Below are 20,777 nucleotides of genomic sequence, written 5' to 3' on the forward strand. Positions count from 1 at the left end.
GGGGAGCAGATGCTGAAACTTCACAGCATGTGGGAGTTTAGTTTTTCTTGGACAAATGGAAATCACTGTGCTGCTATACTGATAGGCCTGCGGGCAGACTGGTGTGTGTCTAGTAGGGTCAGTGCGTTCCTGAAAGCCCTTTGAAGAGAAGATAAGAGACTGAATCTCTCCCACAGTGCAGACACTGACAGAATTTTGTACTTGTTATGAATCCAGAGCTGTGTTTTTATTAAAAAAAACCCACCCCAAACCAACAACAACCCCCTAAACCCCAAACAATCCACAAAAAAACCCCAAACAGCCCTAAATCTTGTTCTTTAGTGAAGATACTTAGCAGGTTACTCTGCTCAAGTCTTTTGCCTTCTTTAGGCTGGGTGCTTACTGTACTTTTGTAACTGTAGGGCTCCCTGCTGCAGCACTGAGTGGCCCTTCATGGAGAAATGCATATAGCTGAAGGAGTAATGAACAGAGGTCATGTGGAACTTGAGGGTTCATACCAGTGTGGAAAAGTAGGGTTTGAGGCTTTGGCTTTTAAGTGAAGTGGGGAACTCAACTCTTTGAAAGGAGATTTAAGTGTGAGAATGGGTTAAGGGGGAAAACTAGAAGTAGCCAACGCCTTTGTTTTCTGAGGAAACATTTTGAGGAAGTACACAGAGAAATCCTCAGACAGTGCACAATCTAAAAATTCTTTTACCACCACTGACATGCCTATCAAATACCCTCTGCACCAGCTGAACTTGTGTTTTGGCCCTGTCTTTGCCCCATTGTACATCTGTAGCTGTAATGGAAGCATATTTCTCCCTGAGGGTTGTGAAAAGAAGCTTTTTTTTCTCCAGGTCTTGTAAAGCTGTTTTGGATAAAGAAGGCTTCTCTCTGAAGCTGAGAATACATATTGAAAATGCTCCAGCCAAGGAGCAGAGATGAAGCAGTGATGTACTCCCTGATGCTTGAGAAGATGAAGAATCTATTACTTCAGGTCTTAGCTTTGTGACCTTGTTGGGTTTTTATTCAGCAAATTGCAGCTAATGAATCCTCTTACACTGTGTTTGCAATTTCCTGAGCCACGGGAGCAGTGAAAAATCACTAAGTTTGCAGATGTTAAGATTGCTCTCAGACCTCCATTTCTCCTTGTTTATCTTGCCTACGGATTCACAGAATCCTAATTAACATGCAGGCAGATACTTGTTCTTTGGGACAGTTACACAAGTTTATTGTTGCAGTAAAAACAGAAAACAGAATCACAGAGTGCTAGGGATTGGAAAAGACTTCTGGAGATCATCTAGTCCAACCCCTTGTTAAAGCAGGTTCACCTAGGGCAGGTGATACAGGATCATGTCTAGGTGAGTTTTTAATATCTCCAGAGAAGGAGAGTACACAAGCTCACTGGGCAGTTTGTTCCAGTGCTTTGCTACTCTCAATAAAGTTTTTGCTCATGTTCAGATAAAACTTCATGGGTTCCAGTTTGTGCTTATTGTTCCTTGTTGTACTGGGCACTACTAAAAAGAGGCTGGCCCCATCTTCTTGACACCCACCCTTTAGCTGTTACTAAGCATTGAGAAGATCCCCTCTCAGTCTTGTCCTCTCCAGGCTGAAAAGTTGGAGGTTTCTCAGCCTTTCATCATAATAGATGTGCTCCAGTCCCTAAAAGTGCATACTTTGGCCTTAGTAGGAGCTTAAGCAGAATGCAAGATGACCAGATTTAAAACAAGCAAACAAATAAACAAAACCCAACAAACCCCAAACAAGCCAAAAGAGTCCCAACCAACCAGCCCAAAACCCCCATGCTGGGACTGTCTCATCTCAGTTTGCTGGGGAAGAATTAGACTGAGCTCTTACCTATACAGGTGTGTGGTAGAAAAAGCAGTAACTAAGTTAGTCAGCCCTGTTTACCAGCAAGAGTAGAAACACAGGCATTTTACAGAGCATGAATCATCTTTTCCAATGCTGGCACCTGATTCAGATAGTAGCTGTCTATGTTGAAATCACAGAGTTATGGATAGAGCAAATCTATTGTCTGTGGTGTCTGAAGATCAGATAGTTGTTTTTATCACCAGTCTATTGCCTTTCTGTAAGGTCCAGTCCTAACATCCAGACAAAAAATGTTTGCTTTGGTTTTCTTTGGTATAAATTCTGTTTGCCTGTTACAAACAGAAGAGTTAATGGGGTCTCACTTTACTTGGGGAATGGCAAACCTCATCCAAATCTGTGACACTAAGCACATACTTTTAGTCAGTTCCAACTGGGGCATTCCATGTGCCTAAGAGCAGTGTTTAATTTTGGAGCAACATTAATTGTACTCTTCTTTGACATAACCTCAGCTGACCTGAGCCCTGTCATCTTCCTCCACAGTGTGAAGAAGCAGGACTGTGTTTTGATGTTTTTACACTTTGAATTCTTGCTTTGTAGCTGCCTTGTGTTTGGCCTTAGATACAGATGCAAAGTCTTAGCCTTACTCTAATGATCCAGTTTACTTCAGAGGATAATATCCCTATGTGTAAGCCATGCACATAAAAGCCTTGTTAAAGACAAGAAAAACCAAACAGGGCAATGAGGGGAAAAGAAAAATTAGTTCCAGGAGCTGTATATGCTAACAGGGGACATAAAAGAAGGAAGGCCATTAAAGAAGCTGTTTTCAGTCCCCTGATTCTGAGCTAACCTAGTCTTTACATCAGCCATCACAGCCTAAAGATACTGATAGTGTAAAATCTGTCTTGTGTTACACAACCTTTGAGTGCAAAATGAAGAGTAGAGTTGATAGCTGAGCCTGGAAACCTGATTGTCCATCCTGGCCTAGGCAGTGATTCGAGTAGTGTCCTGGCTGGGTTTATCCTGCTTGTCTTGTTCTCCCCCCTAAAAGACCATTTAAGAAATAAACTGTCTTGTGCTATTTGCTCCTCTGCTCTAGTGCCAGGAGAGCTCTGGCATGGAGTATGGAGTATGTTATGCTGTAATTTCCTTCCTAAAATGACTTGGGATTTTTCTTCTATAAATTCTGTGTGACTGCAGGGTTAGAGAAGGTTGATCTCCCTCTTCAGGTTCTTGAAGAGGACAAAGTTAGTTCTGATTATGCAGGCTTGTGTTACCTTGGAGAGAGGAAGCTCTAGAACTAAAATTGACACTGTAGCTGCAGTGTAATGAAAGATGTAACTGTGCCAAACTGCTGAAGGCTCACCTGCCTTGCCCCAGCCCCTGCCTTCCCAAGTCCAATTTGTGTCCATCCTGGCACTGCTCAGGCCCTTTCATGCATCAGTTCATCCACTAACGCTGCAGAGAGCTGCCTTCTTGCACCAGCTCTGTTGGTTAGTGTTTTGTCTGACTGTATGCAGACAGTGAGATTTGGTAGTTGGAATGGTACCAGAGCTGAGATAAAAAGCAGCATGGTCATGCAGTCAAATTCTTAAACAGCTGGGAATGGGGCATGGGAAGAAGGTCAGTGGGGAATTCTTTAATCATCAGCAGACCATTTGGTCATCTCTGGCTGCCTTTCCCTGAGGGAAAATGGGAAGAGCTTCTGTCTTCATCCCCCCCATAAGAAGCTGCCCTTGTGAGTTATACTGCAGGGAATTCTGTGCTTCTGGCAGTTGCTTTTCTTGAGGCTAGTGTCTGTTTCTTAGTTCTGTTTTCTTTCTATCAGCACTTGGTGGGAGCTAATTTTACTGATGACTGGGTAGTTCCATCAACTCCAGACCTCAGCAAAACAATTTTTTGCTGATCTCTACATAAAGCTAGTTATTCTGCTCTTTTTTTTTCCCTTCCCCCCCCCCAAGTCAATAGCTGAAAAAAAAGTGTTGGTTAAGTTTGATGCACATTAAGAAATGTTGAAGATCTGTTTTGGCTCAGAATCACAGAATCAGCCAGGCTGGAAGAGACCTTTGAGATCATCCAGTCCAACCTATCACCCAACACCATCTGATCAACTAAACCATGGCACCAAGGGCCTCATCCAGGCTCTTCCTAAACACCTTCAGGGATTTTGGCTCCACCACCTCCCTGGGCAGCACATCCCAATGGCCAATCTCTCTTGCTGGGAATAATTTCTTCCTCACCTCCAGCCCGAACCTCCCCTGGCACAGCTTGAGACTGTGTCCTCTTGTTCTGGTTGCCTGGGAGAAGAGACCAACCCCCACCTGGCTACAACCTCCCTTCAGGGAGTTGTAGAGAGCAAGAAGGTCTCCCCTGAGCCTCCTCTTCTCCAGGCTAAGCAACCCCAGCTCCCTCAGCCTCTCCTCACAGGGCTGTGCTCCAGACCCCTCCCCAGCTTTGTTGCCCTTCTCTGGACACATTCAGGTGTCTCAATGTCCTCCTTAAGCTGAGGAGCCCAGAACTGGACACAGGACTCAAGGTGTGGCTCAAACCAGAGAATCACATTCAGCTAACATGGAAGGGTAATTTTTAACTCCTGAGCAATTTTTTTTGCAATTGATTTAATCTTGAAATGTAAAGGACTTCACTTCAGTGAACCAAAGCCTCTACCAACCAAATAAGCCCTTACAACTTCTGTTCCTGTAAGTTAAAGGGGATGAAACAGTTAACTGAATTCTACAGCTACAAAAAATGCACAATACTTTTGATCTCCATACATCTGAGTGCATGGACTGAGTGGGAATTTCTGTGGGAACACACAGGATCAACTTTAAATACCTCTGTTTTAAAGTGTGTTTAGCTTAATGAGAAGGGAAGAAACATGGTGAACAGTAAGTCAAACCTGATAGATCCCAGGCTGAAGTTACCTCTCACAACTGCATCAGCCAGTTGTATTCTTTTCACCTCTGTGTTTTGGGGTTTTGTTTTGGTTCCAAAAAGAAGAGCTCTCTAGTAAACTTTCTGTTGTGCTTTAAATGAATGTGCTAACGCTTTCAAAATGCTTTTGACCTGCAAATACCCTCTGAATGTGAAGGTGTGCTCTGAAGTAGTTCAATTTCGTTCTTGCTCATCTTCCTGTTGTGCAGCAGTGTATTTCAAATCAGGACAGAGACCTTGGTATGCCAGCACATAAACTTTCACTGGGGTCCAGTAATCACAGAATGGTGGGGGTTGGCAGGGACCTCTAGAGATCAGAGGTGTTAGCAAGGTCACTTATTTCATGTTCAATTTCAACAATCCATTTGTGTTACCTTTGCTGTTTGGACGTTCACTGAAGTATCATCACAGTATCACTAAGGTTGGAAGAGACCTCAAAGATCATCGAGTCCAACCTGTCACCACAGACCTCATGACTAGACCACGGCACCAAGTGCCACATCCAATCCCCTCTTGAACACCTCCAGGGATGGAGACTCCACCACATCCCTGGGCAGCACATTCCAATGGTGAACAACTCTCTCAGTAAAGAACTTTCTCCTTACCTCTAGCCTAAACTTCCCCTGGTGCAGCTTGAGACTGTGTCCCCTTGTTCTGATGCTGGTTGCCTGGGAGAAGAGACCAACCCCTTCCTGGCTACAACCACCCTTCTGGTAGTTGTAGAGGACAATAAAGTCTCACCTGAGCCTCCTCTTCTCCAGGCTAAACAATCCCAGCTCCCTCAGCCTCTCCTCACAGGGCTGTGCTCAAGGCCTCTCCCCAGCCTTGTTGCCCTTCTCTGGACACGTTCAAGTGTCTCAATGTCCTTCCTAAACTGAGGGGCCCAGAACTGGACACAGGACTCAAGGTGTGGCCTAACCAATGCAAAGTACAGGGGCACAATGACTTCCCTGCTCCTGCTGGCCACACTATTCCTAGTGCAAGCCAGGATGCCATTGGTCTTCTTGGCCACCTGGGCACACTGCTGGCTCATGTTTAGGCAGCTGTCAATCAGCACCCCCAGGTCCCTCTCTGTTTGGGAGTTCTAATTTCTCTGATGAAGAAGTAATTTCTGTGTAAGTAATTTCTGTGATGAGGAAAAGCTTACTTTGTGAACTGTGTTGCTTGTCTATCAATTCATTGATCAGTGGGTTGGTAAGCAAAAGGAAGGGAAGATGCAAAAGAATAACTTCTGCTCCTCTTGTTCTTCCAGGCACATGTATGACCACGCTGCAAACATGTATCCACAGTTAATAAAGAATCCCATGGTTCGAAGTGGAGTTCAGAATTTTATGGCGTATGTATTTAGTTATTAGAAAAGAAATTATTCAAGGCTTGGGGCTGGAGGATGGCAGAGTTTTTGAGGGTGTTTGATTCTCTTCCTTAGGAAAGAAAACCTGTTTCCTTTCCTCTGCAGAAGGGCACATGCCTTCCCCCAATTCTGAGTCTGTCAAAGAAATATTTAGAAGCATTGTTACAAAGGGGTTTGGATAATGACAATGAATTCTGAAGGTCATTCTGGTCAAAATGACTTTCTAGAAAGCTGCTATTTTGAATGTCTTGCTGAACACTCTGGTCCCTTGGCACCTTAATCTTTTTAGCATTGTGAATGCTTTCCTTTCTCTGTTAGGTTAGCATTTTGTCTGTTCTACCAGTGACGTAAATTCTGTTCTAATCACAACAGCCCTGATTCCCTTTCCTCTTGAGCTGTATAAATCAAAAGTAATTCTACCTAAATAATGCAGCTGTGCTAGTGGGGAGCAACAAGTGGGAGAAGAATCAGGCCCAGGTACTGGGAACTCAATTGCAATCACCAGCTATTTAGCTCTCCTAAGACTTCTGTTTTCTTCCACTACAAATACTTCTGTGAAACTTTGATCGTTTCGGGGGACAATTTTTTCCCATCTTTCCTTCATCATGTGCTTTCCTCCAGGAGTTGTATAGCTGACTGATTCTGTTATTGGTGCATATATATATATATATATATATAAAGTGGGTTTGTTTCAGCTTATCCAAAAAGAAGAGAATACAAACCTTAGTGCTCCCTTGCTGTCATTTCCCTGGCATTGCTGTCCTCATGAGAAAAACAGGAGAGCTACCACATCAATGTGAATGCTCTGTTTCTTTTCCAAGTGACTCAGCATAGCTGAGATGTGTTGTTAGATGGAGGGGGACAATACCAGGTGGCCTTGTGTCATTTTTCTGTTGCCCATATCTTGGGTTCCTGCATCACTGCTTTACTTCATAGCAGTTTTGCAATATGGGCTGATGCATTGTCCAGGAAGTCTTTAGCCCTGAGTGTTTTAACCAGGTCCCTATTTCCTTTGATATACTTCTTGCTTCCTGTTACTTCCAGAATACTAAATGTGGCTGGTTTTATCACCCAGATACTGCTGGAAGAGTTTGCCTCCTTGTCAGGGTATTTTCTCTCCTTTTTGCTGCTGTACACAGTGCTGGATGGAGAGATACAGGAGAATGGAAAGAGGCTGAAATCTAGACCAGACATACTCTAACACCTCTGGTTCTTCTGGGGGCCTTTGTGCATAGCAAAACAGGGAATCCTGAGAGATCCATAGAATGTTGTCCGCTTTTGCCCTAGGGTCTGTTCAGCTTGTATTGCCTTGAGCTTTAAAGCTGGGTTATTTGACTAGTAACCTCTTGACTGGATTTGGCTCATGGGATGTTTGTTTGGCCTCCCACCTTTTTTCTTCGAGGTGCAGAGCAGTGTTTCTTGGCACAGTGGCAGTGTTTGAACACCACCAGCAGAAAGCTTTCATTGCACTTGTACCTAGGGGAGAGAAATAGGCTCTTCAAAGGTCAGTCTGTTTTATCCTTAAACAGGCAATTTAAATGGAATGGTTCATCTGACTGGCCAAACATTTTTTGCCCTTTACTGACTCTAAGGGGATGCTAGATCTGATGTACCAGAGTCCCCCCACAGAAGTGGAGTTCAGCTCTTCCTTTGATACTAAAATCTGGTAGAGGCACACTACTGTAGGGTAGGTTGCATGGATCTGAACACTTATACCCAGAGGATATAACATTCATGTCTGCAGGGTTTGAGGCATACTTTGCCTCAAAATACTGGGAAGGTTGGATCACCTGGGTCCTAATGCAATTGTACCTTCCCTGCATTATCAAGTATACTCTAAAACAAACCCAAGAAAGTCCCAACCTGTTTGTTCCTCTGCAGGAAACAAGAACAATGGACAAGACAACAAATCAGAAATAATAAGGATGACCCATTTTGGAGGCATGCTGGCTATATTATTGAACAGTTGGATGGTCTGTACATGGGAGCCCTCGAGTGGGCTAAGCTACACAAACAAACAGTAAGATTACTGCACCTCTTTTTCAGTAGCTGGGGAGGGGATGTCAGAGGACAAAGAAGGGAGAAGGAAATGTGATATTAAAACAAAAAGAAGGGTGATTAGTGTCAAGAACTCATTCTGCATGCCCTTCTCCAAAAATGTCAGGGCTGCTCAGGGTGTGCAATGTGGCTGAGCACTCATGTCACCACAGACACTGTGCACTCAACTTTAAGCCTTGGGTGCTCCTGTGCTGATTAGACTGGGGGTGGTTTTTCTATCCACACTGAATGCTGGAAGGACAGAGACTCCTCAAAACTCATCCTGTTGTCACTTTGCAATTGTTATTGAGCAAATGGCCCTCTAGGGATAGAGAGTAGCTGCAACAGCATGAATCAGCATGTTGGGAGTGTATTAAAGCTTTCCTTCTTATTTCTGAGCATCAGATTTCAAATCTTAAAAGCCTCTCTGTTTTGGAGGATGTTTAATATTGCTAAATGTCTTCTCTTCAGTCTTCCAAGTCTCTCATTACAAAATATCTGGTCAGTGCTGTGGCAGCACTGGGGTTAGGTTTTGTTTTGTGGGGTTTTTGTTTTCTTTCTGAAAAAATCAATTAGAATTGTGTTCTGGATCATAAGCTTGTGTCTAATAGCAAAGCTTTTGTAACTCCAGTGGAGCTGTGGTAATTACAGTGCTGTCTGTAAGTCTAATGTCTAATAGGTTTCTCAGTGTGAGAAGGAGGACTTGAGTAGCTGAACATTTTTTGTCTTGGTTTAACCATATGAAGCATTTGGAGAAGTTGGGAGTCCTGAATTACAAACAATTGGGGTTTAGTAAAATGCATATCTTGTGTAGAACTTCTCCTGGGGCTTTCCTGAGTGGGGAGTCAGCTCAAACAAACAAATCCAGAATGGTCACAGTAATGGAAGAATCCATCCTGATGGGCCTGAGTAATCCTTCCTGATGGGGAGACAGTAAGAAACCCTGACTTTCTAGCAAAAGAGCTCTTTACTTCCCTCTCATAACACCTGAATTTGAAGAGCCCTGCAAGGCTCATCAATATTCTTGGCTGCTTCAGAATCCTTTCGATTGAGATGTGGGGAGGGGAAGCACTAGTTTGTGTCTGAACTATTTCTTCACAATAGGCACATCCTACCTGCAACATCTATTCCCTGGTACTTACTCACCTGTGTGTTTGATAATAAAAAGCACTGACTTCTGAAGTGACTGAGTCATTTTAGTCCTTTTTTTCAGAGCTCTCATCAGCATGCCTGTATAAAAATGGTGCATTTAGAGGAAGTTCAGATGTGGTTCTGTATTCTGAAAGACTTGTGTCCTCTATTCTTGAGTTATATACAGTGGATGGATTTCTTTCTTTCCCCAAATATGATGGGATTTATGTGGACTCCTTCCTGTGGCATTCCCAGTTTTAGCTTTGGGCATTGTTACCTGTGTGGCTATTTCTCACTTGAGATGGTGCTTGCAGTTTCCTCTTTGCCAAAGCCAGTAAGTTAACATCAATCTCTTACCTCTGAGTACAGCTTGGGCAGTTGCTCTTGCGCCTAGATGTTTGGTTTTCCTTGTCATCAGAATGATACCTGGCAGCTCTGCAAAAGTACTTTGTTGGATACCATGCTAGCTTCAAAGGCTTTGGGGAGATAAAGCTACAATAGTGCTGCTTCTGTACATATTTACTGCTCTTAGGATCCCTTTCAGCAAATAAAGAGCTTGAAGATTGCTGTGTTGGGCTTACACAGGCAATAAAAACAGGTGAAGATGCAGTGTCACTGTCTAGTATTTTAGCTCTGACACATCCACACTTACCTGAGAATCAACCCAGCTTCTGTAAACCCATGGCTCTTAAAAATCCAAACAAAACTGACAGAGAAAACAACAACCAACAGTATCTTCCTTATTTCATGTGATTAAACAACACCTGCCCTCCAAAGAGAGCCTGTTTTCAACTTTGCTTTTTCCAGTTCTGGGCCCCTCAGTTTAGGAAGGAGGTTGACTTGCTGGAGCATGTCCAGAGAAGGGCAACAAAGCTGGTGAGGGCTTTGGAACACAAGCCCTATAAGGAGAGGCTGAGGGAGCTGGGGCTGCTTAGCCTGGAGAAGAGGAGACTCAGGAGTGACCTTATAGCTCTCTACAACTACCTGAAGGGAGGTTGTAGACAGGCAGAGGTTGGTCTCTTCTCCCAGGCAACCAGCACCAGCACAAGAGGACACAGTCTCAGGCTGCACCAGGGGAGGTTTAGGCTGGAGGTCAGGAGGAAGTTCTACACAGAGAGAGTGATTGCCCACTGGAATGGGCTGCCTGAGGAGGTGGTGTAGTCACCATCCCTGGAGGTGTTCAGGAGGAGACTTGGTGGGGTGCTTGGTGCCAAGGGTTAGCTGGTTGGGTGGTGTTGGATGATAGGTTGGACACGATGATCTTGAAGGTCTCTTCCAACCTATCCTATCCTATCCTATCCTATCCTATCCTATAAGGCTGTTTAAATAGGTTCTTATATTTACTCTCAGACTATGAGTAGTTAGGGTGTTTGTCATATGAGCTCTCCTAATAGGTGAATTTTTTCTTATGTCTTTGTTGTGGGGTTTTCATTATTATTATTATTATTTCTAAGTAAGGTTTTTCTTATTTCTAAGTAGTGTACTTTGGTTCAGTTTTGTTCTTGCTCTTTTGTTTTGATCTTTCTTTGGGCAACAGCTGCAGGAACAAACATTTACTATTTCCATTGCTCATTTCTCACCTTTCACAAACAGTTAAAGAAACTTGCTGCTGAAGGACCCCCCCCAAAAAAAAACCCCAAATGTTGAATGTTCTTAAAAGCAAATCTCATTCCTATTGCACATTTTCCTTAGTGCTTTGAGAGCCTCTTTCCTTCAGTAGATCCTACTCTTTTGTTCCTTTAAAGAAAAAATCCTTTCTATCTGTGCAGTATTTTAGGATTGTTGTTGTTCTTATTGGGAACAAGTTTCTCTTTAGTGGTGCAGTTGTTTGGGTTCATGATGCTAATGAATGTCAGAGATACTGAGAGTGTGTTGTGTGTGGGCTGTGGTGGTTTTAGAATAGAATAGAATAAACCAGGTTGGAAGAGACCTTCAAGATCATCGTGTCCAACCCATCAACCAATCCAACCCACCTGAACAACTAACCCATGGCACCAAGCACCCCAGAGCCCTGCAAATAAACCCAAACAAAACCAAAATGCCCCCAATGGAACAAAACCCAAGGCAAAACCCAGCATGTGACAGGCTCTATGTATTTTGTTGCCTGATGTTCTAACCGCTGTTGGGAAAAGCTGCCTACTTCTCAATTAATCTGATTGTTCTCTGTGTGCAGAGGGCAGTTTTCCCCCACTCCCCTAAGCTTAGAAGAAGAATAAATATTACAAAAGAAAGGCTGGGAAGCCTTTTTCCTTAACTCCCAAAAGATGAGCTACATCAGGAGGAGAAGGAAAGGAGAAGATGGATTTTGGAGATCCTGCATTCCTTCCCTCTGCCTCCAGAGAATGCTCATACATGGATAGAGTGCTGTCCTGAACACTGGGAAATTGGTTGGTTGTCAAGGATAGGCCAAAGGATCTAAACTGGACAGGGAAGAGGTGCTGTGTTTACAGAGTCTGTGGTGTTCAACACTGAGCAAAGTTGAATAAAATCACTACAAGAAGGATGCTGAGTTGCCTGAGCATATTCCAGAGCAGGGTAATGAAGCTGATGAAGGGTTAAGAGAACAAGTCTTAAGAGGAGCAGCTAGGAGGGAGCTGGAATTGTTCAGCTCTGGAGGAGAGGAGGCTGAGGGGAGACCTCATTGCTCTCTACAACTACCTGAAATGAAGTTGTAGTGAAGTGGGGGTTGGTCTCCCTAGTATCAGGTGGTAGAACAAGAGGAAGTGGCCTCAGCTTGCACTTGTGGAGGTTTAGATTGGGTATTAGGAAAAATGTCTTTATGGCAAGTGTGGTCAGGCATTGGAACAGGCTGCCCAGGGAGGTGGTGGAATCACAGTCCCTGGAGGCATTCAAGAAAGGTGTAAACATGGCACTTGGGAACGTGGTTTAATGACCATGGTGGTGTTAGGTTGGGTTTGATGATCTTGGAGCCTTTTTCCAGCTGAAACAATGCTAATGATTCTATGGAAGTTGTTTCCTTTCCAGGAGAATGGAGTCAAGCTGTTTCAGTAGCTAAGCTGCTTTGAGTTTTACACATTTCATGTATCAAGGTTTCTTATCAGTAGTACACATGGCTTTCCAAACTTGCCAGTAGCTGGAGTTAGCCATTTGGTGTCTTTGGGGAAGACAATTTTTACTAGCAGGACAGAATGTCTTCCAGACAGCTGGCCTCCAGAGCTGGCAGAAGGAGCCAGGGAGCAGCATAGTTTTCCACTGTTCCAAAACGGGGTAGTTGGTGATCTGCTCAGCCGCCAGGATCCCCACAAGTCCATGGGACCAGATGGGATCCATCCTAGCGTGCTGAGGGAGCTGTCAGAGGAGCTGGCCAAGCCGCTCTCCATCATTTTTCATCAGTCCTGGCTCACTGGAGATGTCCCAGAGGACTGGAAGCTGGCCAACGTGGTGCCCATCCACAAGAAGGGATGGTTGGATGAGCCAGGGAATTACAGGCCTGTCAGCCTGACCTCAGTGCCAGGCAAGATCATGGAACAGGTCATCCTGAGTGCATTAACACAGCACTTAGAGGATGGCCAAGGGATCAGGCTCAGCCAGCATGGATTTAGGAAGGGCAGGTCCTGCCTGACCAACCTGATCTCCTTCTATGATCAGGTGACTGCCTGGTGGATATGGGGAGGCCTGTGGATGTAGTTTACCTGGACCTCAGCAAGGCCTTTGACACCGTCCCCCATAGCAAACTGCTGGCCAAGCTGTCAGCCCATGGCTTGGATGGGAGCACACTGCGATGGGTTAGGAACTGGCTGGAGGCTGAGCCCAGAGAGTGGTGGTGAATGGTGTCACATCCAGCTGGCAGCCAGTCACTAGTGGAGTCCCCCAGGGATCAGTGCTGGGCCCCATCCTCTTTAACATCTTTATTGATGATCTGGATGAGGGCATTGAGTCCATCATCAGTAAATTTGCTGATGACACCAAGCTGGGGGCAGGAGTTGATCTGCTGGAGGGACCTCAACAGGCTGGACAGATAGGCAGAATCCAACGGCATGAGATTGAACACATCCAAATGCCAGGTTCTGCACATTGGCCACAACAACCCCATGCAGTGCTACAGGCTGGGGTCAGAGTGGCTGGAGAGCAGCCAGGCAGAGAGGGACCTGGGGGTGCTGGTTGATGGTAGGATGAACATGAGCCTGCATTGTGCCCAGGTGGCCAGGAGGGCCGATGGCATCCGGGCCTGCATCAGGAAAAGCATGGCCAGCAGGAGCAGGGAGGTCATTCTGCCCCTGTACACTGCACTGGTTAGGCCACACCTCGAGTACTGTGTCCAGTTCTGGGCCACTCAGTTTAGGAAGGAGGTTGACTTGCTGGAACGAGTCCAGAGAAGGGCAACGAAGTTAGTGAGGGGCTTGGAACACAGCCCTGTGAGGAGAGGCTGAGGGAGCTGGGGCTGCTTAGCCTGGAGAAGAGGAGACTCAGGGGTGACCTTATTGCTCTCTACAACTACCTGAAGGGGGGTTGTAAACAGGCAGAGGTTGGTCTCTTCTCCCAGGCAGCCAGCACCAGAACAAGAGGACACAGTCTCAGGTTGCGCCAGGGGAAGTTCAGGCTGGAGGTCAGGAGGAAGTTTTACACAGAGAGTGATTGCCCATTGGAATGGGCTGCCCGGGGAGGTGGTGGAGTCGCCGTCACTGGAGGTGTTCAGGAGGAGACTTGACAGGGTGCTTGGTGCCATGGGTTAGTTGATTAGGTGGTGTTGGACGATAGGTTGGACGTGATGATCTTGAAGGTCTCTTCCAACCTGGTTTATTCTATTCTATTCTATTCTATGTGGAAACGTCTTTCCATTGTCCTGTACAATGCAAGGTAGTTTAAAGCTGTGCCAAATCCACCTAATGCCTGAAGGAGGGCTGGGTTATGTGCACACAGGTCCCTCTGAAATGTTCTGGTTTTCTGTTCTACTCTAAACTTGAGGTTTACTTCACTTCAGTGCTGTAGAACCATTGTGTCTGCCGCAGATAACTGAGCCTTAGTACAGCAGGAAAATTTGGACTCTGACCTGTTTGATACTGGTACATATCTTTTATTCCTGTATGTATGAAGCAAACTTGTCTTTAATTGCATGGAGTGTGGTTTCCTGCAGGGCTGTCCTGAGCTGGGGCTTCCATTGAAACCTTCTTGAAGGCAGTGTGTGTCGAATCTGACAGTTACAGGTAGCATAAAGAACAATGGCAAAACCTGAATACATTTTCATGTTAAAGTGTGACATTATTCCATCTGGTCTAGCAACATTTTCTAGCCAGTAAACAAACCCAACCCTTTTGTCAAGACAATTTCTGAAGGAGGGGCACCCAAAGAACATCAAGCCTTTTCATCTGCCTAATGCTCTCCCAACGCTGTGATTAAGCTGGGGCTTGTCTGCACAGGGAAATTGCTCTTGAATAAGAAGGTGTCAGAGTTTTAAATACAGTGGTTCTAGGACAGTTCTCTATTTGTGCTTCCTTATTTTGTATTGAGAATGCTCAGCCATGGGGAAGTTACTGGGAAACAATTGTTAGAGAATAACTTCTCTATTTGAATGTCCCATGCAGACAAGAGTTTGAGGTTGGCTCTTTCCTATCTGCCAGCCTGTCCAAGTTTATTTCTCCTTAAAGCTGATATAAGCCAAGCTTCATTTGAGTTGGTTTGGTATTTCTTTGGTTGGTTGTGGTGTTGTGGGTTTTTTTCTTTGTTTGTTTTGCCTTTTTTCCCCCTGCTATTCAGGATGGTACCCTGGAAGAGCCACACATTCTAGCAAAAGAACTTTCTTCCTCTTGCCATAGCTGTACCTCTGCTTGTATCATAGTATCATAGTGTCAGTCAGGGTTGGAAGGGACCACAAGGATCATCTAGTTCCAACCCCCCTGCCATGGGCAGGGACACCCCACACTAGATCAGGCTGGCCAGAGCCTTGTCCATCCTGGGCTTAAACACCTCCAGGGACAGGGCCTCAACCACCTCCTTGGACAACCCATTCCAGGGTTTCACCACTCTCATGGTGAAGAACCTTTTCCTCACCTCCAGCCTGAATCTCCCCACCTCCAGCTTCATTCCATTCCCCCTAGTCCTATCACTACCTGAGATCCTGACAAGTCCTTCCCCAGCCTTCCTGTAGGCCCCCTTCAGATACTGGAAGGCCACAATGAGGTCACCTGGGAGCCTTCTCTTCTCCAGACTGAACAACCCCAACTCCTTCAGTCTGTCCTCATAGGAGAGGTGCTCCAGCCCTCTGCTCATCCTTGTGGCCCTTCTCTGGACACGTTCCAGCACCTCCATATCCCTCCTGAAATAGGGGCTCCAGAACTGGATACAGTACTCCAGGTGGGGTCTCACCAGGGCTGAGTAGAGGGGGAGGATCACCTCCCTTGACCTGCTGTCAATTTAACTGATTCATTCACTCTTCAGGATGCACCCTAGACAAAGTGATTGCAAACTGTAATATGCCCTGCACTGGTTATGATGCATGCTTATTTGTTCAGTTCTTGCTAGTGGACCTTGATTAACTCCTTGGAGAGAAGATTCTCCATATGTCCTGGAAATGGGCTGTAGTTATTTCCAGACTGGGGCTCTCTGCCTTGTGGCAGCTGCCTTATCTTTCAGGTCACTCTAGAAACTCTCAAGTTTGGCCTGCATTGCAGACACCTGAGTCTTTTGTTGGAATGCATTCTTATACTGAGGCTGGAGAGAAGCTCTGTGGTGTCACTGAGCATCAGACCATCTTAAATGCAAACCCAGCAGAGCCATGAATTCTTGGCAATAAATTGGAACAAAATTTACTTGCCCCTCAAAAGGAGAATAAAACCAGAACCCCAGTGAGTGTTTAACAGTGTAGTTCCACTTCTCTGATATTTTGGTTGGCTTTGGGAGCTGGCAGTCTAATCTCACCCAGTGGAGCCCTAGGAATTTACATAACCTTTGCTTTTTTGCCCAGGTGGGCTTCTTTGGCACCTTTTTTCCCAGTTTGAATGGGCTTCCTAGTAATTACTGAATTGTGGACCTGGAAGGACTGTAAGACAGCACAGAAATATGAAAACACACAGGCAGTTCCAAATGATGCTGCAGCAGTATCAGCATAGCTACCTGTAGGGGTTGCAATGAATGCAGGTTTTATGAAGGAGATCATGGAGTGGTAACAAATGGATGGCAAGGACAACCAGAATGTCTCAGGGCTGGCTGAGCATTCTCAGTGCTGTCCTGTTTGCTCCCCTTCTAGTAGTACTCTGCAGTAATGACTGTGTAAGTAAGAATAGCATAGCATAGCATAGCACAGCATAGCATAGCATAGACCAGGTTGGAAGAGACATTGGAAAGCAGCTTGTCCTCATTGTGTGGTGGGCTTGCAGACCTCCAAGTGCAGCTGGATGAGGAAAAATTGCTGCTGAAACAGTGCCAAGTCTCTCTCTGTGGATTCCAGAGAGACGGCAGTTGTTGGGAGTGGTTTATAAGTGATTCACACCAACAGGCTGCTTAAAACTATCCAAAGATGCATCTCTCTGTTTTTGAATTATGGCCTTGGGTGCTGCCTGTTTGGGTCCTTACAGCACTATGCCCTATGAGCTAAAGCAATACATCTAGGAAAACTTGCTTGGATTTCTTCCTTAAACTGTAGCTGCTGTTAGGACCTTCTGTGGTGTGTGATCTCAGTCATGAGATTGGCTTATTTCTCTCATTTGTCTTGGTAAATGTTGTGGGAAGGTTTAATTCCTTCCCCTGGGATATATGGACTAGAGTTTACATGATTTTAGTTCTCCTGTTGGCTGTTTGCTCTGCCAGAGCAGCAGCTGGATAACACAGGAGTCTGCCTTCTGTATAGGAAGTAAATGAACATTGGTGCTGTTTATTTTTTCACTGTCCTTCTCTTCCCTTTATTGGGGTTTGTAGACAGGTGAGCTCTATGGTTTAATAACAGTGATTTACATTGCAAGCAATCTGGTTCCTTGCTATGTGATTATGTCCCATTCTGAAATTCCTGCTCACAGCCCTGCAGTGCTGTGTGTTCTGACTTCTCTGCCTTCAGCTTTGCCTTGGCTAAAGGCATGTTGCAAACAGGAACAGGAAAGATTTAGAAAGCAATCTTTGAAGGCTGAGGGCTGACCACTGTGAAGGCTCTTGTTTTTGAAGAGGTTCTGAAGAGCATGTTGCACAATGAGCTGTGTGTAGTTAACCCTGGCTAGCTCCAACTGCAAGGGCTTTTCAAAAGCACATAGCAGAGTGCCTTTTGACTGACTTCCTTTCTTCAGCTGCTCCTGTACTTGATTAGTATTATTAACGTATCTTGCTGGCCTCATTTGTTTCCTCCTCAGTCCTGAGCATGGCTTAAGTCGCAGTCTTTAAAAAATCCCCCAGCTCCCAAGAGTCTTTGTTAATGTCCAGCTATTTGCAGGCATCTAGGTACAAAAAAGCATAATTAAAATTGAAACCTTACCATTGCCCAAGTATAGCAGCAAGAGCAGACTGCTGTGCTGTTTGCAAAGGCACACAGAAGTTTCCTCAGCTGCTGCTAGAGTCTCCTTTTTTCCATTAGAAATGTTAGCATTGGTAATGCCACTACAAGGGCCAGACCCTTAAAGAGCTAGCCAGGTGCCACACTGGATTTGAGCATCTAGGCCTTGTGAGCAGGTATTTCATGAACCATGTAAGAGCCCTTTCCTCTCAGAGCAAAAGAAAAGTTCTAGCAGCTGAGACTGTTGTGATGCTTCCCTGCTGAATGTGCTTTTTGTGGTTTCTCTTTTCTCCTGTCCCTCAGCCACTGAGCACTTTTGATGTCCAGTTTCTGAATGCAGTTGGAGACCTGTTGGACCTCATTCCTGCATTATTTGAGTATTCCACACGGAGTGGACAGTGCAACGTGGAGCCAGGAGGCCATGGGAGGTATCAGTGGGATATGGGTCACTGCTCTGCACTCATCAAGGTAATCACCAAGAACTTCATCTCCAGGAATTGTGTTGATTTGTAGTGTCCTGGCTCTGCACTTCTGGAGTCTTCACTGTTTATGCTGCATGTGCATAAAGAGACTCCTGTCAGTCACGGCGCTTTTAGGCACTTGTCATTTGTGCCACAGTAGGAATTTGGGTCCAGTTTTGCTCACTTGTGGTCAAGGACAGGAAAAACACTAAACCCACTGAGATGGGCAAATGGAAAGCTACTCAAATTGCTGGGGAGTGAGGAGTACCTTGGGGAAGAGATGGGAAGAGAGTAAATGTTTAACCTGGCCAAGTGAAGCCTGAAGGGTGGCGGTGTGAATGTCTACAGACACACTGGGCAGGGAGGCAGGGAAGAGGATTACTGAAACTGAAGGACAGTGATAGCACGGGAGGGAATGGGTGCAAGTAGCTAATGTTTTCTAAGTGATGGTTTCTAAGTGGTGATACTGTGAAGTGTTGACAGTGGTGCTCTGGGATAGCTTTCCAGTGGGAGTTGTTAACAGTGGCATTCTGGAAGAGCTTTCCAATGGGAGTTGCTAACAGTGGCACTCTGGAACAGCTTTCCAATGGGAGTTGTTAACAGTGGCACTCTGGAACAGCTTTCCAGTGGGAGTTGTTAACAGTGGCACTCTGGAACAGCTTTCCCATGGGAGTAATGACAGAAAAAGGCTTTTGAGGAATGTGTCTGATACATCATGGTGGCAATTGAATTTTTCATTTAAAGTGGTCAAGGATCTAATCAGCATGTGGAGGCTCTGTGTATCCTAGAGGAACAATGCTCTTGTCAGATTGAGAGGTGTTCATTCAAGCATTTGCCTGCAACAAGAGGTTTCTGAGCTAGTAACAAATCTGAGAAGCAGGGAAATGCTTTGGAAAGATGTGCTCACCTTATATGTATTGATCTTTTCAAATTGAATTTACTTGCATTTGTAAATAAAAGTGTCCAGAGAAGGGCAACAAAGCTGGGGAGGGGTTTGGAGCACAGCCCTGTGAGGAGAGGCTGAGGGAGCTGGGGTTGCTTGGCCTGGAGAAGAGGAGGCTCAGAGGAGACCTTATTGCTGTCTACAACTACCTGAAGGGAGGTTGTAGCCAGGTGGGGGTTGGTCTCTTCTCCCAGGCAACCAGCACCAGAACAAGAGGACACAGTCTCAAGCTGTGCCAGGGGAGGTTTAGGCTGGAGGTTAGGAAGAAGTTCTTCACAGAAGGAGTGACTGGCCATTGGAATGTGCTGCCCAGGGAGGTGGTGGAGTCACCATCACTGGAGGTGTTTAGGAAGAAACTGGATGGAGTACTTGGTGTCATGGTTTAGTTGATTAGATAGTGTTGGATGATAGGTTGGACTCAAGGATCTCAAAGGTCCTTTCCAACCTATTCTACTCCTATTCTAATCAGGAAACTGGTACCAGGTGCTGCAGGTGTCCCAAAACGTACCAGGTGCTGCAGGTGTCCCAAAAAGCCCTGAGCTGTTTCAGGTTGAAAAATGACAGTTAATTATTTGAAAACAGCACAGGGGCAAGCATTCTTTCCAGAGGTTTCAGAAATGCATTGTGAAGTGCACAGGTACAAGCACAAGGATCTGCTCCTTCTTGAGCAGTGCAATTAACCAATCTACTTAAAGCAAGCTGTTCTCCCAGTTTCTATCAAGTACCAAAAAATACAGGGCATGGTAGAGTCTGAAATTTATCATCTTTCTGCTTCTGTTTTCCAGGTTCTACCTGGCTATGAGAATATCTATTTTGCCCATTCCAGCTGGTTTACATATGCAGCCACCCTGAGAATATACAAACACTGGAACTTCAACATAGCTGATCCATACACCAGCACCAGCCGTGTCTCGTTCAGCAGTTACCCAGGTAAGCTCCACAAAACCAAAGCAATGTGGATTCCCAGGATGGCATGGACCAGCTTCCTGCCTTGTAGATGTCTTCCCTATGGAGACAGACTGAGAGAGTTGGGGCTATTCAGTCTGGAGAGGAGAAGGCTCCGAGGAGACCTTGTTGTGGCCTTCCAGTGTCTGAAGTGGGCTACAAGAAAGCTGGGGAGGGACTTTTTAGAACATCAGGAAGTGATAGGAGTGGAGCAAAGGATAGGATAGGAATGGAGCAAAACTAGAAGTGGGTAGATTCAGATTGGATGTTAGGAAAAAGTTCTTCACTATGAGGGTGGTGAGACACTCAGGTTGCCCAGGGAGGTGGTGGAAGCCTCATTCCTGGAAGTTTTTAAGGCCAGGCTGGATGGGCCTGTGAGCAACCTGATCTAGTGAGAGGTGTCCCTGCCCGTGGCAGGGGGGTTGGAACTAGGTGATCCTTGAGGTCCTTTCCAACCCTGACAATTCTATGATTCTATGAATAGGGTAACACTTCAACAAGCAATGGTTGCTACTAGAGAGGACAGAATGTTGTCTTTAATTATGTGGCTTGAACATAATGTCATTGTTGTTGTCTTTTGTTGTTGATTAATCACATTCAGTGCTCTGAATAGTACTAGTTAAATATTCTACCTCTGGGACAAATATGCTGCTTTGAATTCTGCTTGTGTAGTCTGTAGTCATCTCAGCTCTTGAATTCCTCACCTTGCCTACAGCATTTGCATGTTTGGTAATA

General features: G+C 45.3%; 1 protein-coding gene across 1 annotated transcript in view; it reads left to right on the top strand.

The window, feature by feature from the left end:
- Positions 1 to 20,777, top strand: part of PLBD1 (phospholipase B domain containing 1) — a 43,881-nt gene that overhangs the window by 9,407 nt on the left and 13,697 nt on the right. Inside the window, exons 3-6 of the mRNA XM_068142616.1 lie at positions 5,993 to 6,076; positions 7,973 to 8,111; positions 17,997 to 18,161; positions 19,883 to 20,027. Coding sequence (XP_067998717.1) covers positions 5,993 to 6,076; positions 7,973 to 8,111; positions 17,997 to 18,161; positions 19,883 to 20,027 — 533 coding nt within the window. The remainder of the gene's footprint in view (positions 1 to 5,992; positions 6,077 to 7,972; positions 8,112 to 17,996; positions 18,162 to 19,882; positions 20,028 to 20,777) is intronic.

The sequence above is a fragment of the Melanerpes formicivorus genome, unplaced genomic scaffold, assembly GCF_026170545.1.
Source record: "Melanerpes formicivorus ecotype bairdi unplaced genomic scaffold, bMelFor1.0.p_v2 SCAF_8, whole genome shotgun sequence".
Taxonomy (NCBI): Eukaryota; Metazoa; Chordata; class Aves; order Piciformes; family Picidae; genus Melanerpes; species Melanerpes formicivorus.